The following is a 26,879-nucleotide window of genomic DNA, read 5'->3' on the forward strand; positions in this document are numbered from 1 at the left end:
CATGATTCAGCTGCAAACATCTGCCCAGATGTGTCCTTCAGGCTGCTTGCTTTTGTTCTCGGAGATGCTTGGCCCGCTTATAGGAACAGCGCTCGTAATGCAAACCGTTCTCCCCTAACAGGTGCGGCAAGGCATTTGGGGCGGGCGGGGGGGACGGCACATCTAGTGAGGGTTGAGTTGATACCGTCATTGCGTTATTACAGAGAATCCAATTGTTAGGGGATGGAGACAGTTTCGCTTTCCTGGCAGGAAGGAAATCTGAGCACTTGAATCAGTGGAATATGCGTTGTTCAGAGATGCTTCCTCTGCCGATCTGATCCTCAAATCTGATCACGCCTCTAGCCGCAGTTGTTTTAATTAAACTCAGAGGAATTCTGCACAATGTGCTGCAAGATTAACATTTTTGTTTAATTAGAAACACTCGGTAATAATAGTTGTACCAGGCCTCCCCCAACACACACGCACACTCAAACGCACACTCACACCCTGCCAGTCAAGAGGGTTGTTCTCTCCGAGGATTAATTGGTTTGTGAAATTAACGGGCTCGGGTTCAAGCCAGGTGGAGCAGCATCACCAGGGAGTGGGATGCAAACGGTAATCAATAATGATGTCATCTTCAGCCAATCAAGCACCGGCGGCTTGTCTGTTTAACAATATACCACTGCCTGTTTAAAAAAAAAAAGGAGAGAGAGAAGGGAAGGGAAGACATTAAAAGCCTGACTCAAGCAGGCAAAGGAAAAGCAATTCCCAGTGCATCTCTGTCCTGAGCTCGCTCTTATGTAGGGCCTGGATAGTTCAACACATGTGATCTGCAAGAAGGCACGCTGCTTGGGGACCGCAGCAATACCCAGCCGAAGCTAAGGACACCGCTTCCTGGCTTTTTGTGGTTTAGCTCAGTCCCTGATTAAATAGGTGCATGTATTCCTGTTTAAAAGGGGAATTAAGATCTTTCCTTTGCTTTTGCTGGGCTCACTGGTTGGGAAGGGGTCGTGCCATCCCTTGTGACTGTCATTCTCATGGGAGTCCAGGGTGTTCATCAGCCTGCAGGGTGGAGCCTCCTTTCTGGGGCATGATCTGATCGCTGTTGTGGGCGTTACTACTATCATCATCATCGTGAATATGATAGACGCTGAAAAAACCCCAACTGAGGTTCCTGCGTGCTAGGTGCTGTACAAAGTGCATTGAGCAACACAATCCCTGTTCACATACGAGGTGGGAAGGGAATACGTCGCAGAGACTTCAAAGCTCCTTTTTCCCCCCCGAGTGCCTGAAAACACTTACAAATCTCAGCCCAGCCTTGCGACGTATCAGAGAAGGATTTAGCAGTTTTCCTATTTTAAACAGAGGGAAACAGAGGTCTGGAGAAGGACTTTCCCAAGGTCATAGCACAAGCTCAGTGGCAGAGCTGCGAACAAGGTTTTCATGCAGGCCTCTGCTCTGATCCCTAACTAAACTCTGCAAGAAGTTTAAACTATAAGATAAGGTCTATTTTTTTTCTGCCCTGCAGGTGGGTTCGGGGTTGTAAGTACAAGGTGGTGTATTAAGCCAGGCCAGGCTATCGCTGCAGCTCCCTCCCTGAGGCACCTGCCCTATACCCAGCCTGTGCTCCCTCCAGCATAAGTATTTTGGCTGTGGATGTGGTATTTTTAATCAAAATAGTTATTCCAATGGAGCCCCTACCCAGGACGTGGCATTAATAGTGCCTAATAACAAGGGATCCGGGTTTTCTCCGAATTTAAAAAAAATCCCCAATTTTCGGATTAAAAAAAGTAACCCCAAATCCACATTTTCCCTTGATTAAAATGCAACTCCACTATATATATCTATATATATATATCTATCTATATAGATAGATAGATATATATATATATCTATCTATATAGATATAGATATATCTATATAGATATAGATATATCAGAGATGTATAGACTTTTTTAAATCCGAAAATTGGGGATTTTTTTAAATCGGAGAAAACCAGGATCCCGGCTAATAACCATATAGGTTATTCCTCCTCCTCTATGGGATAACTGCTCCTTTATTTTAATACCATTTTACCGTAATACTGTTTTAATACCGGACTAGGTCTGTAGTGCTGTTGCTACGCTGACGGAAAAAATGGACATTAAAAAAAATGGACAAGAAAAACACGGGCATTAGCCAATATGTGAATCCTAGCAAATTGTAGTGTTGACATGAACAAGCGGGTTGAGGTAAGGACCGCAGCGCACTGAGGGTTTCACTTCACATTGCTTATCAGGAGTTAGTTAAGGCAATGCCTTTGTGTGTTCATATTTAAGACAAGGCCTCGAGGGCAAGCTTGAGAGCAAGAGGGAAATTCTGCAAGCTATCACGGAGCGCTTGCTTCTACCCTCTGTTGTAGAGCAGCAGCAATCATAATTAATAAACCTAAAAATCATACCCCTTCTGAAAGCGCTTTGCCTCCTGTTGCTACAGATGTCCCTCCAGTAACTACAGCCAAAAGATATTTTCATCTCCTTTGTCTGTTAGCTCCCCTGGATCGTTGGGATGGCAGGAGCTTTTTGATGCCTCCAAGGTTTGGTGCCGCACAAAAAGGCCCCAAGAATTAGCAGGGGGATTCAGGGTCAGGGTTTGAAACCACTTTGAACTACACGAGTCCTCACCTTGGTTCTCCCTCTTCCATCTTTTTATCCTGGAAGAACACTCAACCCCTTCTGGTTTTGCTCTCCTCCCACAGAGGACCAGCTGCCTCCTGGCTTCCCAAATATTGACATGGGGCCCCAGCTGAAGGTGGTGGAGCGTACACGGACAGCCACGATGCTGTGCGCGGCCAGCGGGAACCCAGATCCAGAGATCACCTGGTTTAAAGATTTTCTGCCTGTTGATCCCAGTGCCAGCAATGGGAGGATAAAGCAGCTGAGATCAGGTAAGGTCTCCCTGGGTGCTTGGCACAGAGAATAAATCCTAGCGATGGCCGGGAAGAGAGTGATTCTGTAGCATGTTCTGCTCACAATGGTGGCTGGTGGATGCCACGGACCTAGGACCTTAGCACATCTTAATTTTCCCTTGAGAGAGGGGCTTGGAAAACTGTGTGGAGCTCTTCAGGGTATTTGGGACTCGCCTGCCCACAGAGGAGGAGGTAGGTGATGGTTGTTTCCTCCTTCCTTTCCTGCTGCCTATCCCACCACCAAGTCAATTGACAGGAAAGCAAACTCTGCGAAGAAACTGGTTCCCATCTCGGGGAATCGTGTAGCTTGGCAATGCTCCTGGAACATTATTCTGCCAACCTGGAAGGGGGGCCTGCCTGCTCTGGCGGTGAGCTGTGTAAGTAAAAGAGAAGGTGACAATGCTGAGCGTGGGGCTTCAGGCCCTGCCATCAGGACCATATCCACTCGAGCCATGCCCTGTTACATCTAGCATGGGCCCTTCTCACATCTGCGGCAGAAGCATGGCTCCTGCAGGATGCTCCTTGCCTCGAAGCCCTTAGGGATACGTAGTCTTCCTGAAGCCATCGCCAGAAAGCGGTGCCAAGCACTCTCACGTGAACCTTAGGTAGTGGGTGGCAGTGCCCTATCGAATGATGCTCCACGAACAGATGTACCCCAGCTCTGTTGCTGTTGTCAGTTCCCCGTCTTCCCCCATCTGCCCGTCCATCTGTCCTGTTTTGTAGTTTTGTGAGCGTTACCGTGGCATTTGTCAGTGTTCACATTTCAGGAGTGCTTTTGTACACTCACCCAGTCTCCCAGTGTACATGTGGTGTGTAAGTATGTCTATATAGAAAATGTGTGCGTGCATATGCACTTATATATTTGAAAGCCACTGAGAGTGCACCGTCATGTTGTCCAGAAAAAAAAACCAACAACAAAAAACCCCAAAACCTTTCCTTTCTCCCTAGTGCACTGTCATGTTGTCCAGAAAAAAAAAACCACCAACAAAAAACCCCAAAACCTTTCCTTTCTCCAATAATTGCAAACATGAAGTTGCCTTTGGGGGCTTCTCCTCTCAAAGGAAGCCAGCACAAAGGAAACCTTTTAGATCTATTGCCATCATCTGAACTTGCTAGTTTAACCCCAGCTAGAGGGCACGCAGCTATCTGATTAGGCTTAGCAGGAACTACCCTCAGTTTACTTGCCCAGATGAGCGAACTGATATTTGGCCAAGAGAACGGGAACATTCATAAGAGCTTTTCCTGGCATGGGGACAGGGTAAGTGGAGGGGAAAGAGCCCAGAGGATTCAGCGTGGGAACTGGGGTCATTTTGTGGGGAGCCTTTTCTAACGATCGGACATCTTCCAAGTTAGCCAGGGGGAAATAGCCAGTTGCTTCTGCCCAGACCTCCCCTGGCTTCAGAATCATCAAACCTGGTTCCTATGATGTTAGATTTGAATTTCAAAGAACATGACAATTTAATTGCCTTTTGTCCTGTTTGGCACAGGGTCTGTTTAAAGATTTTTGGTGGTAGAGGCCAGCATTGACTAATAACAGCGCATTTCTTCACTTGACTCCCCCTCCAATTATACTGTTCCTTCCCCTGTTAGATGGCTTTGCAGCCTATTGTTCTATGCCTGCCCAGAAAGATGCATTTCTATATGCTTTGATTTCTAGAGTGTTATAACAACACAGCACTTATTGAACAGGCCTTGGTTTCTTAGCTGAAAGCCCCAAATTTAGATTTTACTTTATGATAGAGGAATAGGGCATTTGCAAAATTTACCTGATAGACTTTGCCAAGATGCCCGAGAAACATAACCTCTTACAACCTGTCAATGAGCTTTTAGCCTCTTAAGTCACTTAGTCATTTTTTAAAACGTTGCACAGGATGAACAGAAGCTTTAGTTTGCTTTTCTTTGCATTTTCTGGCCTCTAAACATCAGGTCCCTTTAAGACGTTGCAATCATAAACGAGAACACCCATAATTATGAGGCATGTTTGGAAATGTAGCCCGCTGGTGTTTATTATTTCAATGGAAAAGCTTGACTTATACATTCCACTGCAGCAGCTGGAAAATCAGAGAGCTTTAGCGGGCTGGCCCGTACGACCCAGAAGTTGAAACTTTCTGTGGTCCCAATCCAGGGCAGCTTTTGTGGGCTGGCTTAACATCACACTTGATCAGCAAAACCCCGTGTGCTTCAGCGTACATAGGCTTGAACCTATAAGTGAAACCGGTCTCTCTGTTCCAATGCAAAAATCTGCTAGCATAAGTAGGAAAAAGTAACCTAGGATTGCAGTGCTTCCTGTCCTGATCCAGAGGAGTCATGGGTGGATTTGCCATTAGACCTCAGTCTTCCCGAAGCAGGGCATTGGCAAACCACTGAAATCTCCCTCTGGTCTTTTTAACAAACCTGTCATGTCTGCCTCCACGCTGGGCAGGAGACTCAGTCTAATGCATAGAGCAGGGCGTTGGCATCCAGATACCCGACTTCTCTTCCTACTCTGACCCACTTTGTGGCCTCTTTTTCAAGATGCCAAAGTCACTGGAAACTGTATGCCCTGGGTACCACTGATTCCCTGTGTCTCTGTTCACCCTTGATAAGATCTCACAAGAGTTTTGCCTTCATTGTTCCTGAAGATCTTGTCTATTCTCAAATTAAAAGGCCTCGAGAAGTCCACTGTAGTACTGTTAGCATTGTAAAGATGGGCAATAGCTTTGAATCCCTATTGAGCCAGGCTGGAGTCACAGTGATGACCTGCAGGCACAAGGCTCTGAAGCTCATTAGCAATGTCCTGAGGCATCCAGCACCCTAATAAGTGTTAATGCTATACCTAGATGTAGCATTACTGTATTTTTAGGATCCTGTATTTCAGATGTGTGTGTTGGGAGCTGTCGCTTTAAGCTCCGAGTGCATCAGATTGAGTGTATGCTTGGGACTGAGTGCAATGTGTGGGAGATGTTGCCTGTGCAAGCTTCAGAAATGTCAGGACATAATTTAACATGCTTATCTTTCCAGAAAACAGACTTTGCTCTCTAAAGTGTAGCACTAGCCCTTATTAGGGTGCTGGATGCCTCAGGACATTGCTAATGAGTTTCAGAGCCTTGTGCCTGCAGGTCATCACTGTGACTCCAGCCCAGCTCAATAGGGATGCAAAGTTACTGCCAGATAATGGATGTTTGGCAGCTCCCGTCTGAAAGAGAAGTTTAGTGGGTTTCAGCTGCCGGTTCCAGACTGAAAGTTCACCCCCATGTATCGCAGTCACCCGCATGCTCATTCATGGGCCACGGAGACTTAGGTGTCCTGGGGAGTTCTGCCCACATTAGAGATGATAAATGCCGTGCATGTTAGAGACTGGCTTTGGCGCTTCCCCGTAGGTGAGTGAACCAGGACTTCCTTTCCCAGAACAAAACCCACATCATTTTAATAGACTGGGTTTGTGGCTGCATGCAGATTAGTTGTGCACATGCAAAATAGCTCATTCAACTATTTGCATAACGTGCCACACCTGGAAATACACCGTATTTGCTAGCCATGCCCCAAATCTGCCTCCTATTTCCCCTGACTTTGCTGTACCCACCTCTGGCTTTACACGTGTCAGAGATTTCAATTGGGTCTACGTTGCCTCTGGACTCACTGCCGGAGAGCAGAGGGACCTCAGTGAGATGAAGAATTAAGTCGTCTGAACCGAAGGACGTAACCTGTCGATGCATTTTTCCACCTCGCATCATTCCCCCCATCCCAAACACTTTCTGGGTGTCTGGGAATAGTGTGATTTGGACGAGCCCTGGGTCAAACAAACGTGCGGGTTCCTGAAGGAATGAAAAGCTGGGATTTTGGAACCCCCTCCCCCCCCCAATTTGGGTACCAAATTCCTATAGCAGCTGTCGGAAAGCGCAGCCTAAGGGCCAGGGATTGTCTGCTTGTTACGCGAGTGTAAACCTTTCTGTCTCGATGTTGTTGGATGATTGCACTCCAGCACTGTATGCCGAACCAGGGCATTTCCAAATCCAGCCGGTGTCCTTTGCTCACCAATGCCACCTGGAGGGGAAACCAAGAGACACTTTGCAGCCAGCTTCTTAAGCCTGAAAAGCATTGAAACCTTTTGTATCTTGTGTGTCGTCTTCTACTTTCTCAATATTTGTCTATAACAAACTTTTTAATTTTTCTTTTCTTTTTTTTTTTTTTTTCATTATTTTGAACATTCAGAGACCTTTGGTAAGTTTTGTTCAAATTAAAAAAAAACAAAAACACCCAATCCAGAAACAAACCTGCTAATTCCAGATTTGTAACCCTTGCCCTCTAAACTAATTCCTTCTTAACAGCTTCTTGAGAGGCATGCTGTGCATTTCTTCTACTAACTCCTTCAGTAGGGATATTCTGCCCTCTTAATGAACTTCCTCAGGGGCATTGCAGGCTACAAAAATAATCCTCCTCCTCATAATTAATATAACTATACAAGGAGATATAACTCAACTGCAACCTCCTAACATTGGATAGATTTTTTTTGGTAACGTAGCAACAGTTGTCCTGGAATTCCCCAATTACACCATAGCTTGTACCCTGGAACTGTGATAATTGTGTTCACACCTGCGGGAGGTCTTGGAGTTTCACATCTAACAGGGTTATTGGCATTGTCTGAAGAGGGAGTGTGCGGGGAGCCGAGGCCATCAGACAGTCTGTTTTAAAGTTGAAGCCAAATATTGCAAGGCTTTGGGTGAGGATACGGGGGTGGGATGTGGGCAAATGATTCCCCTTCCAAATTGCTCCCGTCCCTTGAGATGCCAGGACCCCCCATGGGAACACGTCAGCCAAACACGCGTGTCCCATTTCCTCCCCTGTGCCCGGTCCCGGTTTGTGATGCATCGAGCGCAGCCGCCAGGCAGGAGCGGGCGTGCAAGCTGCGCAGGGCCCTTCCTGATAGTTTGCCGATGGAGGGCTTGGAAGGCTGCTCTCCACCCCCAGGAGGGAGCGGCGCGGGCACACACGTCGCACGCGGCCTGGCAGAAGGCTGGTACACTTTCTTGAGTTACCATGGCAATGGTGCCTCCGCTTCTCCCAACTTCGGGGCTCGGGTTTTGCCAGCAGCCTGTTGTTTAGAAAGCACAAAGGGAGAGGCGGCGGCAGAGCGGGCCCCACATGCCACCGTGAGCAAGGAGTCCTACCCCACCATGGGTCGCCCCTTGCATGGCAGCATTTTTGATCCCACATAATGCAGTGGTGCACACTGTACGTGTTCGACCGCCTTTGTTCCCTTGCCCGGTCCCCTGGGCTAAGGCTCTAGCTCCAAGACTTGCCCCTGAGCAATTGGATGTCGTGCCCTGCAAGACTGGGGAAACAGCCTGAACGTCAGAAGTCAGCTCCCCGCTCGAGCCGTGGCTGCATGCTCTTACCCTGTGTTATCTCCGTGCTTCATGCCGTGCTAGACAGACTGGGGGATTTGCAAAGAGCCAGTGTGGAGGGGTCCGTAAGCTTGAAGTCCTCAATTTATCCGCCTCTGGCCTGCTTTTTTCCAGAAGTACCGCACAGCCCTGTCCTCAGGGAAATTACATGTGGCCATTACCAGGTACAAAGTGGGCACCCCCCACCTGGAGCTCCCTGCTGAAAATTGGATCCTTGACCCCCTCCTGGCCCACTGCGGGGGTCTCCAAGCACCCGGCTGCCCTCTTTCCTGAGCCCTGAGGAAAGGCAGCCCTTGCACTGTCTGACTTACTATCCCCGAGAAATCTCCAGGGATGCACCGGGCCATTTGAGAGTCGATTAGCTTCTTGCAATTGAATCTAGACCTGGTTAGATGTGAAACTCCAATGGTGAAAATCTACCATCTGTGTCCCAGCAACCCTTCAGGCTACTGCTGTTTTCCTATAGTCCTATTCTTTCATTTTGGTCCAAATTTCATCCTTTCTAGGGGTGGGACCCGTTGGAAACCTCCCAGACCGACTCCTTGGGCACCCAGTTAGCATTGGGATGCTAAGGGCGGCACGGCATGGCTTAGCATACTTCCTTTTCCAAGAGCACTGGAGCCTCTGTCACCTGTCCCCGGGGGTATCGTGACACTCGGGGCAAACGGTGTCTAAGCCAAAGCTGCGGTATTTCACGAAGGCGGGAGCGTGGGCCCTACCTTCCACCCACACATGGCCCTGATTCCCAGCATTTCTCCTGTGCAGACCTTCAGAGCGGGGCAGAGCCAGCCTCCAAGGTGCTCCCTAACGTGCGGCTGCTTCCACTTATATTTAGCAGGGGGGTGATACCGGGGTCTCCATATCTCAACCACCCACTGCTGTTAGCCTCGGCCCAGCTTTGTCACAGATGGCAGATTTTCGCTCTCGTCTTGAGACAGAAGGATGTATCAGAGGCTGTTGTGATTTCCACTGAACTGATCTGAAACCCTCCGCTGCTTTGTCTGTCTCTCGCTCTCTTTAAAACCTGTCCATCCGCTCCTGCGTGGAGTTCAGTCCGAGTAAATGCTCCTCCTCCCCTTTTATTTTTCTCTCACGCGCTCTGTCTCCAGCCTTTGCCCTGACAGCTAACCAACCCGCTTTATTAACCTTAGCTAGTTCCTAACCCTAACTAGATGCTAACCTCTCTCTCTAGCAAATGACCTAACCTCTTAACTAGACGTTGAATCTAACTAGACTCTAATAGCCTAACAATATAACACTTCTTTTCCCTCATCCCCTTTGGAAATAATTAAATAATGGTTAGATGTAATCAGTCAATAAATATATATATGTATTTTTTTACCTTCTATCCTGAAATTGGTGCATCCACAAGGCAGATAAGATGAGTGAGGCTAAAGGATGAGGAGGAAGGGGTTGTCTGGTGGTTAAGGCAGCGGATGGACAGTCAGGAGCCCTGTGTCCTGTCCTTGCCTCTGCTGCAGACTTCCTTCTGCGATGTTCGTGTCTGGGCCTCAGTTTCCCCATCTGTAAAATGGGGGTAATAATACTGCTGTACCTGATTTGGGGTGGGATGTGAACCATTATAAGGTCTTTGGCTGGAAGGCACTGGAAAATGGCAGAGTATTATTACAGTCACTGAGAAGCCATCATGGTTGTGGTAAGGGAGAGTTTGCAGTGGGATTTGCAGAATCGGCCCTGTTTTCAGGATGGGGGTAAAAAACATTACTAAGCTGTGCAGAAAATCTGAATGCCAGCGGAGAAAAGGATCCTCCGTGTTTTCCAAGGAAGATGGTTTCCAGCAACATTGAGAGGGTGGCAGTTCGTCAAAGGGGGAAGCGGGAGCAATGGGCAGGGTTCATGTTACTCCCCTGTCATGGACCGGTGCACAGGCAGAAAGGTCACGCTGGGCTCTGCCGGGGCAAGGAGCTGGAGGGGGGTTGACCAGCAACCGCGCTGGGATGGGAGCAGTGGCTAACCCCTCTGCGTGCTGCCTGGTTATATTAGCAGTGGCTTGGCCTCGCTTCTTGGCCCCAGCTCTAGTCCAGCCTCCAGCTGCCTGGGTTCGTTATTCTGCAGACCCAGCAGAGTCATTCCTGGTATAACTTGGGACCCCAAACAAGGGCATTATGGGAAACTCCGTGCCGTAATTGCATCCCTAGCACGGGCACGGCATTGGAAGCCAGTTCTGCCCATGCCTCAGGTTTGTCTTTAGGCAGATCACTTCCTCTCAACAGGTCTCAGTCTCCTTGCCTGAGATAACAGGGTGCCCGTAGGGGTAGGAGGATGAGCACAGGGTATCAGTGACAGGTAGTAACGCTGGCTTACATGGAGCTGGGAAGTTGGAGATTTCCTTTCCCTTCTGACCAGCAGTGGGATCGTGAATTTAGCCAGCATCTGGACTTCGAAGCAGAGTTCCCTGGCGTATGATTAAACCAGCTGAATTGGATTGCTTTGCAAATAACATCTCTCCTCCTCTCCCCCTCCAGTCTGCCCGTTTAATTAAAAATGACAGCAGGTAGCTTAGGAGTTGTCCTGCTGGGAACCGTCTTCCTTGACTTGGGTCCTTTTCCCACTGGCAGCCCAGGTGTGTTCATTTTTTTTTTTTCACTCCTTTCACTTCTTTTTTGTTTTCCTTGCAGAAGGTACTCCGATCCGAGGTAAGAGACCTCACTCTCTCACTCACCCCACTCTCTCCACTCAGTTCCACTCAATTCCTGTTTTGTGTGATCTGTGCTCGGCCCCAAAGCTCGTGGTTGTTGCTGTCATTTCCTGTCCTGCGTCACCTCCCTGGATATTTTATTTCTGTTCGATGTCTGCCCTAATCGTAAATACGGCGCCCGTCTCTGTCTCTGTCCGCTGGGTGGATTTGCCTCTTGTTTCTTGCGCGCACGGCTCAATTGCTGCTGCGTGAAATGAATGGTGCAGGTGGAAGAGCTGATCTGTCCAGGGCTTGGAAGTGCATTTCTGGCATTAAATGCTGTCAGAGTTTGGTAGCCACTCAGGGCTGCATCGTGGTTGGTACTAAGTTGATGAAGGGGGCTTGGCACTGATGGTGAAGGGACTTGGCACTCACCATCCCAGTGCCCTGCTCTGAATAGTATCAGAGCCTTCCTTTTCCCCTCCGATCTCGGGTGTTTCTGGGAGCTGTATCCTTGGTAAGTAACTTCCATGGTCTGTCTGCACGATTGGGTCTCGAAAGGAGCTCGGAGGGGATTTGACCAGCCGCAGCGGTTGCAGTTCCCTGGGACTTCAGCACGTGATGCCTGTAGATCCGTCGGGACGTACACGGCGTCGCTTGTAGGCCCTTCTCGCTTTGCCTGCATCTAGACGGGGAGATTTCAAACCCCATCATTCTTCCTGAGTCAAATCAATAGCAGGAGCTGGAGGCAGGGGGGTTTGATCACCGTGTTGATCACCAGGGCAGTTTTATCGCACGGCTTCCAGCAGGACCCGTCAGCATTCGGCTCTGCTACTGCTGTTGCCATTGAAGATGCACGGGTGGAGAATGAATGGGGCTTTATTTCCATAATGTAGACAAGACCCTGGAGCCCACTGCAGCCGGCAGCTGCGTCTTTCTGTGGCTGGCCCAGGGTTTCGGTTTGAAGCCTCCCCTCGCGCTCCCCATTCCTACGGGCACCACCGCGAGCCAAATAAAGCTTTTGTCTCGGACGAGTGGAACCAGCCCACAAATTCACCCAAATGAACAAAAGCTCCTATGAACACCCACTCAGCCCAGCCTCCTCCTCCCTGCCAGGCTCGCACACAACACAGCGCTCCCTGCTTTTACTCCTCTACAAAACCTGCCTAGCTGAAGTCCCGATGGGAAACTCCTGACCCATTTGGTTTTCAAGTTGCTCTTCAGGCCCATCGGTTTCTTTGCTGAGATTTAGGCTTGGGGGGTTTTTTTTGTTTTTTAATCCTATTCAGTCTGTGTTTGGGAGCTGCCCAGATGCAAGGAGCCCTGGCAAGAGTAATACCCTCCCCCTTTCTCTCTTGCACACACGCTCACGCCCTCTGCTCCCCTTCTGTACGTGCCACTCTTTCTTCTCCACGTGCACTCGTAGACGCACGGCATCTGCCTGGCCTGCAGACACGTCGACTCTCTCTTTCCTGAAGAATCGGCACTCAACATTGATGCCAGTTGCCTCTCTTTCATTTAGGACCCTAGCCGCCTTATGAAACCAAGCTGGGATTTTTCAGAGAGTCAGAAATATTGTAGGGCTATGGTTTCTGTCTGCATCTCTGTGAATAACCAAGTATAATATGCAAAAAAAAAAAAAAAAGTGATATTATATTGGTTTATTTCTATAACGTGTGCTTTAAGTGGAGTTTTGCAGACCTGGAGCCTTCTCAGGTAAAAGACAGAGTTGATTTTCATCTGTTTAGCACATTGTCCGTGTCTGTTCTTTAAATAGCTGATAATAGGAGTGCTTAGTCTGGATTCGGAGCATATTCTCATAAACTGAAAGCATTTACAGATTGAAGAGCAGCCATTATTTTCATTGGCTGGGCAGATGGGCTGACCAATCCGATAGGAAAAAAAAAAAAAAAGAAAGAAGTTCATTAAATATCAGGACTCGTGGTAGAGGGGATCTCTTTTATTAGACCAACAAGATTTTTGCAAAAAAAAAAAAAAAAATTTAATTGCAAGCTTTTGGACACAAACACCCTTCTTTGCAAAAATCTAGTTCCTAGATTTCATGGCTGGAAGGGACCCCACGAGATCATCGGGTCCAGCCCCCAGATCATCGGATAGCTGGGCTAATCAAAGAGATCACCTCCACCATGAGCCCTAATTCCTTTTGCCTCTAGGCCAATGCGGCTACAGCCTGGATACCTTTATTAAATATTGCATTTTTGGAGTTTTTCCTTGGGAGCATTCACTGATGGGCATCGTGATTTTCAAATGCTCTTCTAGTCTGTCTTTGAGGCTAGTATTGCTATACAAGCAAGACCCAACAGCGACCAGGATAGCACATGAAAGTTTCCTCTCCCCCTTGAGAAATGGCTGCTTCAGGTCAGGGTGGATGCCAGCTTGCAGGGCAGCGGGGGAGAGCTCATACTGCTTGTGCTGCTGTTGCAGATAGCGACTGGGGACCTGCGTTGGAGTACAGGTCCAGCAGTGCCCCTGCCTGGGATCACCAGCCGTGAGAATAGTTAAGGCTTGGCACCAATGCTTTGGCCCAGTGTTCGGTTCCTGGGGAAAAACCCAGATTTGGTGCCAGACCTCCTCTTCCCGACTCTACGACTAATAATGCCTTTGCTGCCGTCTTCTTCTCTCCCACCAGGTGGCCTGCAGATCGAGAGCAGCGAGGAGACGGATCAGGGGAAGTATGAATGTGTGGCCAGCAACAGCGCCGGGGTGCGCTACTCGTCACCCGCTAACCTTTACGTGAGAGGTAGGGAGCGCCTCGGCTCAGAACGCTGGCCAGTCTGCCCCGCGGCCTTGCTTTGCCCTTGCCTTTTGATCCGAGCCTTTCTTAAAGCAAGGGGGAGGCGTTGATGTTGAGACGGGTCGTTATGCCGTGCTGCTGAGCTTGGGGAGGGAGAGGACCTCTTGAAACAAGCACCAGGGCTCTCCACCGTTGGCTGGGTCCCCCCGGCGCTGGAGGCAGCGGCAGCTGCAGTGTTGCCCGCCTCAGCGGCGCTCAGCTCTAGCTTGTGCTGTCTCCCACCCCCAAAATGGATGGATGGCTCTTGTCCCTTTTTTTTTAATTTGCTACTGCACCTAAGCAGCAATACGAAGGCCTCCTGCCATTCACTGATGTCCGTGCAATGCCCGAAACTCCCCAGGCACCGCACAAACACGTAGAGGGAGACAGCCCCCACCCCAAAGAGACCTGATCCTCAGCACTTTGATCCCAACGCTGCCCTGGGTGTTTGGCCCAAGAGCGTCACCAGCTCGTTGGCTGAGAGGAGGGATCAGGCTGTGATGCAGAGCGAGTCTTGAGGTTACTGCCGTCCTCATAAAGGCTTCTCCTTGGGGGAAGCGGGAAGGTTTCGGCACAGCTGGGTGACCTCTGGAAGAGGGGAGGGTGCTCTCAGCTCCCTAGGGTGAGCCCGCTCTCCCTTGAAGGGGAGCATTGGGGTGGGAGCCATCTGCTCGCCCAGCTCGGGGAGAGCAAGTGATGGGTGACTGCACCTGCAATGAGGCACAGGGGGAATCCCAGCTCACCCAGTCCCCTTTAGGGGAGCACTGAGGCATGGCACTGTTTCCATCCCAAAGATGCAGAGTCCGCCTACCCCTGGCTCCCACACTGCCTGCCTGGGCACGTGAGCACGGGCAAAGCAGGCATAGCCAACCTGCTCCCGTGCAGCCGGTGGGTGAGCCCCCTTTCCAGACCAGCGTGGGGCTGGGTAAGGCAGGGTACTGCCCCACACTTGAGGTCCTCCTCTGCTCCTTAGTCCTTTCTGGGTCAGTGACCCCTGCCTTTTCTACGCTGTTCATGTGGTTGAAGCCCTCTGACCTGGGACATATTCTTCGGTGTAGTTCTGGACTAATATTTTTCCCGCAGCAGCACCCTTTGCTAAGGAGAGCAGGGCCTGCCCCTCTCCCGTTAAGACCACCCTTGGAAAAACCAATGTTGCATACCAGCAAACTGTTCCCATGTTCATCTCATGTGGCCTCAGAAGCGCAACCCCCCCACCCATGCTGACGCTGCAGTTAAACGCAGACCCATGCTCTTGTGTACGCTCCTCTCTCTTTCTTTCTCTCTCTGTCTCTCTCTGTGTCTCACGTTCACTAAATCACATGCACATGGAGAGAAGGCTTTTAATTATTTAATCTTCCCAAGCTAAATTTTTAAAGAGCCTTTTGTGGCCAGCTGGAAAATTGCGTTTTGGAATTCTCCCCTGCTGTCTGAGCTCTGAAATTCCACCGTTGGGAGCATAAATCTGGGAATGTGATATCACACAAGGGCTAAATGGGTTTTTTTAAGAAATGTGTTTTTATTGGTGGTATTTTATTTCCCAAACTCCCCACCTTTATGCGGTGAAAGCTAGCCAACATCCAACGGCTGTCATCACCGAGAGCTCCTTTTCTCCATCCCTGGATGAATCTCAGGTCCAGGTAGATGGCCATCGCCGTACCAAAAATGACCTGTGTGCTTCTGAGGCCTCTCTAATAGGCAAACCCAGCATGAACAGGCCTGGAGGGTGCAGAAAAACACTGTTGGAAGAGAGCTCGGCTTGTGGTTTGGGTGGTTTCATGCTGTTTAATCCCTTGTTTCTTGTGTGTTAACTTTGCGGAAAGGTAACAAAGTCCCGAAACTCCATCGCTTTCAGGGGGAGTTCACGTACTTCCCCCTTCCCGACCTCCCCCCACCTCCCCCCTGTTTTCGTTTCAAAAGAGTCTCGAACATGCTTGTGTTTCCAATTGACATGTTTCTCCCATAACATGCTTGTCTCTATAGAATACCTGGGATAGGAGTTGTAAGTTTTAACGTTGCAAGGAAATGTCTTTTCTTCTTCTAATTTTTTATTTTTATTTTTTTTGAAGTCAGGCCTGCATTGGAAAATTAGCGCCAGCAAAGCTGGGGCAGGTGGGGGGGATGTGGTGGGGCGGGAGACAGAAAAGCTGGGGGGAGGGGAAGGGAGGGTGTCCAATTTGGGGGGGGCAACCTTTACATCCAGGTCTACTCTGCCTGGTCTAATCTCCACTTCCCCTTCCCGAAACATCAGCCAGGCTTATGAAGGTGAGAGCTCGCTGGTGGGGTTGGCCCCTCCATTGGGTGCCGAATTTGGATTGTATGCAATCTGACCTCTTCGCAGAGCTTGGATGCTCTGAAACAAGCCCTTCAACGCGGATGGGAGGGGGAAAAAGGAAGGAAGGAAGGGAAAAAGGAAAAAAAAAAAAAACCAAAAAAGGGTCGTTACTATCTTCTTTCTTTTTTTCTTTCTTTTTATTTTGGTTAAAAGAGAAAAAAAAAAAAAACAATCAATTTGCAGCTGACAGCCTTGAGAAGGCCTTTTTTTACTCTCTCTGTGTTTCCCCTATTTTTCTCTTCTCCTCATGTCATTGTGTTCCGCATCAAACCCCCTTAACATCCCTCAGAGCTACGAGAAGGTTGGTGTGGTTTTTTTCTTTTTTACTTTCTTTACCCACATTTTTACATTCTTAAGAGAAAAAAAAAAATTAAAAAAAAAAAAAAAGAGAAAAAGCAAGAAATCTTTAAGATGAGCGAGACCCGCCCGTTCCCGGGTCTCGCCGAGATGAGTTGAGTTGCATTGTGGGCCTCTCTATGCATCCTTTGGTAATGTTGCTGAGTTCTTGCACTTTTTTGTCGTCATGGTTACCTTGCCGTTTGGACATTGGGCCTGGTGCATGAAAGGAGAATGTAACGATCTTCTTTGCATGCCACTCTTTTCAATTAGTTCTTCTTCTTTTTTTTTTTTGTTTTTTTGTTTGTTTCCTATATAGATAAATATATCTGACATTTATTTTCCAGTTCTGGTTTCTTTCGAGTGGATTTGTTTTTTGGTTTCTCCTTTTGGATTTTTTGCTTTTTCTTGATTTTTCCTCTTTCGGTTCGGATTGATTATGCTGTGCTGCAATTTATTCCAAACGCATTGTGAGAAGCCAGTGTTCCTGCCCCCGTTGGTAACTGAACTCCCTGACCCCCCCTCGGAGGAAAGGAGTCACACAGCTCTAACTCCTGGCGGTGGAAGCGCTGTAACGGGGGACCACCTTTGTTTTTGGGGAGGGGGAGGCAAGAGCAGGAAACCCTGGGTGGCGTTCTCGATGGATCTCTCTCTCTCGCGCGCATCATTTCACTAGAACAACCTATTCCCTATCATCCCCGGACCATAGACCCTGCACCCAAAATAGGACCCGATTCCTACCTTATACACCGTCCTCGTTTCCCGCTGACAATACCCTAGAGGCCCTCCACATAGGAGCTAGTACCTGCAGCCCAAGGCAGAGAGATCAACCCCGCTCAGCTCTCGCCTTCGACACACGCACAGGGTGGTGGATCTCATCAGCGACACACGCCACCCTTGTTGGTCCAGGACCCCGCCATGCCAAGGCAAGCAGCTACCCGGGGTAGGGCTGTCCGCTGGGGGGGTGGCCAGAGTTCATGGTTGTTTAACCACTTTCAGGACCATGGACCTGACCCCAAAAAGGAGAGATCCTCTTTCTCCCAAGGGACATGGGTAGGCTGCACGGCAGAGAGACACTCCAGGGAGGCTGGCTTGGCGAGTCTGTTGTGAACCACAAGCCATCCGACGAGCGGCATATTCTGGTTGGAAAATTTTGTCCCGAGAGCCTTGCTCCCCTCCCCTGCGTCCCCCCCCATCAATCCCGTATACACCCCAATGTCTCTGCAATGCACACACCCCCCGGCCAACCCCAGGGAAGAGCAGGCTGGTAGGTTTTGTACTGTGCTATAATCCCCCGAGGCTTTGGCCTTTACAAACCAGACTGCTCTTCCCTCCCCTATCCGTAGCTCCCCTTCCCACTAGGCCTTATTCCACAATACCAGACCAGGCAGTGGCTTTCCTAGCGTACAGGTCTTAAAGCTGTGTGATTTTTTTTGAGAAATCCAGTGCAGTATGGACACAGTATCTGTCTCTCTCTTTCTCTCTCTCTCGCTCTCTCTCTCTCTTTCTCTCTGTTTGTCTTTCTCCTTCTCTTAAGATGCTGAGATTTCAGTGCTCGGACCCTCAGTGCTGGTAATTCCCCCCCTCTTTTCCCTCCGACACCCATAGGTACAAGAATACCACTCAGAAATGCTGCGTTGTTGCCCACGTCTTTCAGAAGTGGCCAGCTGTGGCTTTTTCAATTCCAACCATTGCCCCCCCCCCCCACCTCCCAAAAAACAAAAAGTCCACTATAAAAATATCTATAAAAAAACAGCAGAGAGGGTAGAGCCTGAAATGAGAAGTCCCCATCCCACCTCCCTCCTCCCCAGGGCTAACAGCCCCTCTTACAATTGCCACTAATGCCAGAATTTGCCTTCATGAATAGGTGCATGAGCGTAAGGACTTAGATGCACTAAAAAGGGCTTTATACACTTTATTTATGGATGCATGTATTTTGGTCGTGATAAAAATGTTTCTAATGTGCCCACCTGGCCCTGCCAAGGGTGGAATCGCTTGGCGGCTCTCCAGCGTGGCAGGTTACACAGACCCAAGGTGATCCGAGAAGCTCTTAGGCCTAAATCCTTTTTTAAGCTCCAATAATAACCACCATAAAATAAAACTAAAAATGACGCGGGCGCCAGGCAGTGGAGTGAGGCTTGGCAAGTACATCGGGGCAGGACATCAACCTGAGACCCAAACTCAGCCAGGGGCTAATGGGCTGGCCGTGGAAATGATGGCTAAGTGAGGGTCTCTGGCCAGCATTAAGCGGGCAGTCAGATTTGATGGCCCCAGTGATCCAAGCCCATGAAAATCTGCTAAAGTCTCTAAGGAGATGCTCCTTCAGGCCCTACCGAGGCCGTGCGGAGAAAGCAGGATGTATTTCTAGAGGATGCTCGGTGGAGGAAGTAGAAGCAGGGCTCCAGAAGGGCCTGGGATCACTGAAGAATATTTGGATATTCTGTGACTTAAAACCTGATTTTCAAAGGGTAGGCACCTAAAATGCAGAGATATTCAAAAGCGCCTAAGAGCGTCCGTTGATTTGGGATTGGGGGGAGGGAGGCTGCCCTGCTAAGGCACTTTTGAAAATCCCTGCAGTTGCGTCTGTCTCCTTAGACACACATTTGGCCCTTAGCAACTATGAATAAGGGGATGATCCAAAGCTCAGCAAAGTCAATGGGGGTCTTTCCATTGATGTTGGTGGACTTTGTATCAGGCCTTCCACACGGCAAAATTGGGATGACGGTGGAAGGGGAGTTTGTTTGAAAGCTGAGTGCCTCTTCACCTTGTAGCTAATGGGGATCCCACCGTGCTGGAGCTTACCCCAGGGCAGCTGCAGGGACAGTTTGGAAGCACGTCTGCAAGCGCAGGCAGGATAGGGAGAAACAAGTCTTGGAGTTTGACACTGTTTGGATCACGGCCATATGGGCTGGCGTGCCCGTTCGCCTTTGAGAGACAAACCCAGGGCAGAATCTGCGTCAGACGGTCACTTCCCCAAAGCATAGCCGAGCCTGAAGCAAAAGATCCCAGGCTGTGCCGGTTGATAGCGTGCCTGAAGCCAAAGGGCCGTGCCTAATATAAAACAGAACAGATCGCCATTGTCCTCGTCTAGAATCTAGATTGGGCCATGGATATATGACAGACCGTCTTGATCCAAGCGGCCTCTTATTTGGCTCGAGGAGGAGTATTACATATTAGGACCTGAAGTCCCTCCAAGCCCTTTTCTTGTAAAACAACGATGAGGGAAGCCAGGTGGCACATCAGGGCATGCCACGAGCAAGGCTTCAGCAACCTCTGGACATGCGAAGCTATCACGGTACACTTCTGTGTCTTGGGAGAAGTTAATTGCTTAGCTCTGAGCATCTCCAAAAACTTTCCTAAGGCTTGGCAGCTGGTGGCCTCTTCAGCAGCTGCGGTGCCGTAGGGGTAACCCCAGCCCTTTCCCCCCCACTCATCCTGTTGCTCTGCTCTTTGCAAGCCTGGTGCAACTGCAGGTGTTTAAAAGGCTGCACAATGCATGTGTGTTCCCGCTGCTTCCAACATACGTAGAGTAGATCATTTCTGGCCCAGCAGCCCGGCCGCTGACACTAGGGTCTGGACGCACCCTTTGCTGGGGTTATTTTTCTTTCCTGCACGGAGCAGGGATGGTCTCGTGAGGTCCCTTGCAACCCTAAACTTGGGTGAATCCATCTAGCCTTACAATCCGGTTTTTGCCAAGAACGTTCCAAATATTCTTCAGGGTTCAAGGAAAAGACCAAGTTGCTAAGAGACTAAAGATGAAAGCAAGCCAGGGATTAAATAGGTAACAGTCACATTAAAGCGGTTTGAAGAAAACCGTTTGTTTCGGAGATGGGTTGGACGCTCTGAAACCCAGCGTCACTCGAGAAATACCATCTAACCAACGCATTAAACTATTTATAAATTAAAAAATAATCACTGCCCCCTTTCGTAGAGAGGTGGGCAAGTTTGGGTCGCACACGACTCGAGTCAACGAGAGCGGCCCGTGGCTACCGATGCCCCTCAGTAGGCCTGGAGAACGCTGCTAAATCCCTGCGCTTCCAATAGTGGCTCACGGGAAAATATTGCAGGCGTCCTCTAGAAGTGAAAGAGCAGCGTCGGGGCGCAACTCTGGAGCAGGATGCTCATACAGACTCTAAAATCCTGAGCATCTTAAATCCATGCCATAATAGCATTAATATAATCCAGTTCCCGTCAAGGGTGGAGGGGAAGGGAAGGTAGTGCCCCACGAGAAGACCGCCACCTCATCGTAGACCCCCTTTCATGCCATCTTCCAGAATCCCATTAATGCTGGAATTCGGGGAAGGGGAATGACGATTCACATTGCAGAGCACCGCTCCTGCTCTCGCAGGCCCGCCTAGTGCCTCCAAGCAAGGGGGAGCGCCCTGTACACGTTTGGGGTGTCCTCAGCTCTGAAATTCTAGAGTTTAAACCAAAAAAAAAAAAAAAAAAGCAAACCACTGACTTTGCTGTGTTTCTGCAGAAGGATTTCTCAAGGGCACCAAGAACCGCAACTGGAAACAAAAACTCTATCTATAGAGGGCACTTTGCAGGAACACTGTGCTGTACTGATCTCGAAATCTCTGCCTGCCTGTGTCTCCTACACCTTTTGCATCGCTGTTCTCTTTGTTTTAGGGGAAAAAAATTAGATTACACCTTGTCAAATTAAAAAAAAAAAAAAAAAAAGCGTGCGTCTAATATTACGGCAGCTGCAACAGAGCTGCTTGGAAATCAATTGGGCTTAGACGACTTGCTATTCAATCGTGTAAAAGGAAAAGAAAAATTAAAAAAGACCAGAGATGTTCAGCCAGCCTGTCACTCGACTGACGCATTATGAAAGTGGCAAAATAATCACGCTGATTGGGAAGGTAACAACTGCAAATTTTTCCTCCGGTCCCAATCCAGATCACGGTCTGGTTTCCTTATTGGTGTCCTTTTCTTAATTTAGCATCAGCAGAAATGAGGCAGGAGATTGGGCAGGAGGAGGGGAGACTCCTTGTCCTCTGGAGGGACGGAGGTCGGAAATCCGAACCCAACCAGCCTTACCCCAACAGAACGAACCTGCAATTTGGATTTGGAGAGGGAGAAGGGAGGGGAGAGAGAGGGACAGAGAGAGAGAAAGAGAGGGAGAGGCGGCTGCACGGAGAGCACAGGGGGCAGGGAGAAGCGACCTTTTGGGAGGGGAGGACAGGTGTAATCTAAGCTTCACTAATAACGTAGAGGCTGCACATTATTTTGGCACCCTTTCCCTTACCCCGTCCTCATTTTGGAGTAAGACGGAATGACTCCTGTCTCGCCAAAATGGCCGATAATGTCCGCCTTCTCACCTCATTTGGAGCAGCGGCTTGCTGAGTGTCAAAATGTTAATGCCATTCGGTTTTGTTTGGTGCTTTTCACCAGTCACTCCATTTCTTTAATTTTCCTTTCACGAGTTTCTTTTCGTTTTAATTTTTTTTTGTTTCCTTGTTTCTTCGAATCGGTTTCATGTGAATCGGGGTTTGAAGTGACGGGTCCTTGTCTAGCGTCCCTTCCCTGTCCCCTTGCTTCGCCCTGTCCTAATGGTGCGCCCTTGAGCTAATCTGGACGGGGGTCAGAAAGCGAAATCGGTGGGTTTCTTCCGTGCAAACTGATTGATCAGTCCTCAGACTTCTCTCACCAGTCCTGGGAGCACGTTGTAAGGGCGGCTATTCCGGTGTTGCAAAACCCAACACGGATCTTCCAGAGTCTCTTCCAGCCAGGTCTGTATGTTCACCCCCTCGAAAATGTCAGTGTTGCTCCCCCCTGGATCCTCAGGTTGTCTTTCTAACCTGGGAGGGTGGCGGGGGAAATTGGATCATAACCTCTTGATGGCAATAATTAACTGAAAATACTGCTCACAGAACACAGCCTGGGGCAGTCTCCCTGCATTAGGGAGAAGCAGCAAAACCAAGCTTCACCTGCCCCATCAGAAGGTAAAAACTGTAGATCTTGGTTTATTTGTGAAGTTTCTAACGAATTTTAAGTTAAATGGAACCTTTGAGGCACGAAATGTTGACCTGGTGGACAAGATAGCCACTTTGCAACAAGCTCGTTGGGAGGGTGGCATAGAGGGAGTCTCTCCAACGACCCAGAATTGCGGGGCGCTGTCGGCAAGGAGCAGTATCCTGTTTTAAAAAGTGCTTGCAAGAGGCTGTTGGTCATCGAAGCGGCGCGTATGGTGGTGTGCGAGTGGTGGATGTCATGTAACTGGGCTTCTGGGGAACTAGGGAGAGCATAACATCCATCCCAGACATCCTCAGCGAGCTCGGGAAGGCTTGGATCCCGAATCTCCATCTGTCTCCTGCATCTGCATAAAACCAGTAAAAGTTTGACAGTGGTTTCAGACATTGGAAAGGGGAAGAGAGAGACATATGACTGTTACTGTTCACATTGGGCAGCACTTCTAGGGATCCCGGTCATGGTAGGTGTTGCACAGACCCAGAACAGAGAGATTTTTCCCTGGCTTGGGAGCCTTATAATAGCATAAAAGAGAAGAATATAAATCTCAGCCCACCTGTTTCCATTGTTCACCTTCCCCCGCAGGCCAGAAGTCTGCAAAACACTTGGAGAGCTATCTAGTAGCACGTCCAGGTTTGGATCCCAATTCACGGCAGAGTCAAGCAGCGCTAGCAGATAGCTCCTGCACCCTTGTTGCTCAAAACCGAATGATTTTTGGGTGGGGGTTATAGTCAGAGAAGTTGACTGTAAATAGCATCACAGGGCAGAGCGATGAATGCCTGTAGGGAAGACTGTGTTCCCCATCTCTGCCTACCAGTCTGTTTGGGGAGGAGGAGAAGGAGGATGCTGTGCACTGTTTCCCCTTTTAGCTGCCTCCCACATGGGGACCAAGGATGTGGGTTAGCTATATGGTGCTGCGCAGCCAGCAGATAGGATAGTCCAGCCCTGTAACCCCATCCCTGGCTCCCATGTCCATCCCAGTGAGTCATGCTCCTGGTGAGTGCAAGCTGGGAAAAGCCCTAACTCCTTCCTTTCTAAAGAAATTCAGACAGGTAATTAAAACGTATCACCTAGCCCTCTCCCTCCCCAGCAGAACCCCTTTCTAAACCTGATCCACCTGGGTCCAGGTCGCCGTCAGCGTGGAGACCCAAACAGTTATGGCTGTCCTGCCGTGGTTTCTAATGGAGACGGTGCCTGAACCGCACAGCGACTTGGTTAGCTTCTGGTTTCGCTGGAAGTAGCTCCTGCTGTTACTTTGCCACCCTGCTCTTTTATCATCCGTTGGGTTCAGTGGCCCTCTCGCATATACTTCCCACTCCGCACGCTGCCATCCAGGCCAGAGGCTCCTGTGGTTGAACGAGCAGGGCTGTCTGACAGCACGAGCAAGGCACAAGCTTCCTGATGGCTGGATTCAGCTGCTGGCCCTGCCAGGACAGCCCCCTGCCCCAAGCCCTGGCTCCTCCCTGGCTCTGCCCTGGGGTTAATAAATGACACTTGTAAAGCTTGGTGAGCGTAGACCGGAAGGACGAGACTACTCTATATTTGTCCTGAACATAGTTTGTGCCAAGGTGAGACACCTACATGCGGCTCAGCTTTGAGAAGGAAGGGGTGTAAAGATTGGAAGAAACCTATCGCTGCCTTAATGGTCTCTAGAAGACCCCCAGTTGCAGCCCCTTCTTTGCACAGAGGGATGTTCTTGCTTTTTGGGGTTTACTTCCCGAGCATGCAGGTGTCTCCGGTAGCAGGACCGGGGGCTTCCCGTTGCATTTTTTCTGTCTATGAATCCCTTCTTCCAGCCTGAGCAAGCTGCGAGAGCTCTCAATTCAGTCTCTCTGCTGCCGTTCAAGCTTTCTTCCCCAAGGCTCTGACCTAGAAGCTGACCTGGAGCATCGCAGTTTGTGCAATCTCATGTCAACACTCAAATAGTAGCAGGTCGGCTATTAAAATAAATAGCAGCAAGATGGTTTGGAGGAAGGCTCACTCGCTGCCCAGGCCCTTAGCAGACCTATTGCAATGGGCTGCTGAGCGTTTCTCATTACGGGAAACTCTCTTGTCACTGCCCTGAGTCCTCCCAGGCCTGCGTGCAGGGACTCCCGCACTAATGCAGGTGGCACTCTCACTGCCCGGGCTCGTGTGTGTGTGTGTGTGTGTGTGTGTGTGTGTGTGTGTGTGTGTGTCCTCGTGAAGCTTTTTTTAAACCAGGATACAGCCCCAGGAGGGCTGCAGCTCCCAGCCATCTCTGCTCTTGCACTGCCAGCCTGCTTCCTAATTGTCCCCTTGGCATCAGGACTTCCTCTTTGCCTCCTTTTCTGCAAAGCCTGGCAGCGCCGTTCCAGGAGCCGAGCGACGATGCCAAACTGAGGCCCCAAAGGCCTGACCTGAAAACCGGAGCGATGGGGGGGTGTTTGCGGGGCAGGGCGCAGGCTTGTGTTTTGTGAGCAGATGATCCCCATCCTCCCCCGTGCCAACGAGCAAGCCGGCGGTAGGGGTTGGTTCCCTTCAGACTCCGATTCTCAGCACTCTGCTGCCCATTGAACAATGCTTTTCAGTTGTTGAAATTCTGGTTTGTTCTTTTCCTTCCTTTTTCCGTTCTTTTTCTTTTAATTAACTTCCGTTTGACTTAACGTGTCTTGTTCTGTTTCCATGACAACTCCGTGTTTGCATCCCACCTTGCCGTTGTTTGTTGCTGTTGATGCTGTTTGCTGACCGGATCTTGTCCGTCAGTGTATGTCTCCCCATTTCTCCTCGCCTCCCCCTGCCCCACCTCCCCCAGGGAGTTACGTATCAGCCCCCTCCTCAGGAGACTCATCCCACCCCAGATCTGTCTGCATGTGACCCCACTTGTTTCTTTTCAAGTTCTCTCCATCTTGTCTCAGATGTGACTAGCGCAGTCTTCACGTGGCTCCATTTTCTGAAACGCTGCCGGCGTCGGGGGAATGGCTGGGCTTCGGCTCCCGGCAAAGCTGAGAAACCCGGCCGCAGTGAAAAGAAGGATGGGACCGGTAGCCGGGGCACGTCCAGCCATCCTGCAGGGCCCAGCACCGCCCTTGCACACGTGGCCGTGTCAGCCCAATGGGAGACGCTGCCAGTTTACCCCAGCCAGGGTTTGGGCACTTGAGACCTCCTGTCCCATCTGCCCCCAGCCACTGCTGGCACGCACTTCTCCTCGACCCTGGCCCGGCCGGGGAGAGGCCTTGCCTCTCCTCTTCGAAGTCACGGTGGGCAATGTGGCTGTGTCTTGGCCAACTTTCCTAGCCAGAACCAGGGTCCGAGAGGGCTTATACACTCCCACCATCTCTCTGTGTCTAGGTAGGGACCCATCTCCAAGCACCAGTGCCTAGGTGAGGTTATGCCTCCCGTGCCGTATACTTTTCTCCCTGACATCAAGGTAGGGAGATGCACCCCCACCCTTGTACCCAGGATCTCCCCTACGTCAAGTCCCCCGAGGCTTTCTGCCCCCACACTAAGGGCTGGTCCACGGGTGCTGCTTGAGGTGGAGATGCTCGCTTGTGGGGTTGCAGGGGAGGGCAGGAGCTGCTTTTCCCATTGAATCCCATCGCAGGGGAGCGGTTTCTGACCTTTCAGTTGTGAAGGGAGCTGGGTAAAAGGTGACTGTCATTAGCCAATGGCAATGGCACTGGGGAGGGAGCCCAGCAAGAGGTTTCTGATGATGCTAATAACCTATGGTTATTATGGTGTGGGCTGAGACTGAGCAACTGCTCAGCAGAGGTCCTCACTGGCTGCGTCTACACGTGCGCAATAACCAAAACTACTGCACAGTATGGGCACATGTCTTCGTGCGCACACCTGTACTGCGCAGTCATAACACTGACTTGAGCATAAATTTGATACCTGCATCATGCAGGTATCAAATTTATGCCCAATTAGTTTCTGCACAGTAACGCACGTGTAGATGTTCCTGCCCAGGGCAGGGGGTCGGACTTGATGATCTGTTCAGGTCCCTTCCGACCCGACCAACTATGAAACTACAGCCCAGTAACACCGTGTGTGTGGACTGACTTGGGACTAACAAGTCAGTCCACACAGCATTAATGTGCTTTAACGCCTGCATGTGTAGACGGCCTATTCCTGATTACTTTGCGGCAACTGACTGTGCAGTAAATTTAAGCCAGCGTAAATGCACGTGCAGACACCCCCGCTGTCTCCCTTGTAGGGTGCAACAGCCTGGTTCAAATTCTGTTCCTAAATCATAGCATCATAGAAAAGCAGGGCTGGAAGGGACCTCTATAGGTCATCCAGTCCAACCCCCTGCCTGAGGCAGGATCATCCCTATCCAAACCATCCTAAAAAAAATCCATTATCCAACCTCTTAGCAAAACTACAGTCAGTCTTTCTTCCCAGCCCCATGCAGCAGCCAGCAAAGCCCAGAAATACGGGAACTAGCCATAGTAGAGCAAAGCAATAGGAGGGGTGTTAGGCACCCCAAACAAACGAACGCTTAGGAGTATGAAGCAGGTGGGTGCATGCTACCTGCA

At 49.9% G+C, this 26,879-nt stretch overlaps 1 protein-coding gene across 10 annotated transcripts in view; it reads left to right on the plus strand.

Annotated features, from left to right (window-relative positions):
- Positions 1-26,879, plus strand: part of PTPRS (protein tyrosine phosphatase, receptor type S) — a 165,842-nt gene that overhangs the window by 78,059 nt on the left and 60,904 nt on the right. For 7 of the 10 annotated variants that reach the window (XM_025196479.1, XM_025196480.1, XM_025196487.1 and 4 more), the window contains 4 exons: positions 2,717-2,905; positions 7,118-7,126; positions 10,950-10,967; positions 13,599-13,709. In XM_025196479.1, coding sequence (XP_025052264.1) covers positions 2,717-2,905; positions 7,118-7,126; positions 10,950-10,967; positions 13,599-13,709 — 327 coding nt within the window. The remainder of the gene's footprint in view (positions 1-2,716; positions 2,906-7,117; positions 7,127-10,949; positions 10,968-13,598; positions 13,710-26,879) is intronic. The other 3 variants (XM_025196481.1, XM_025196482.1, XM_025196489.1) reach the window with 1 other exon arrangement.

This window comes from Alligator sinensis, unplaced genomic scaffold (assembly GCF_000455745.1).
Source record: "Alligator sinensis unplaced genomic scaffold, ASM45574v1 scaffold1295_1, whole genome shotgun sequence".
Taxonomy (NCBI): Eukaryota; Metazoa; Chordata; order Crocodylia; family Alligatoridae; genus Alligator; species Alligator sinensis.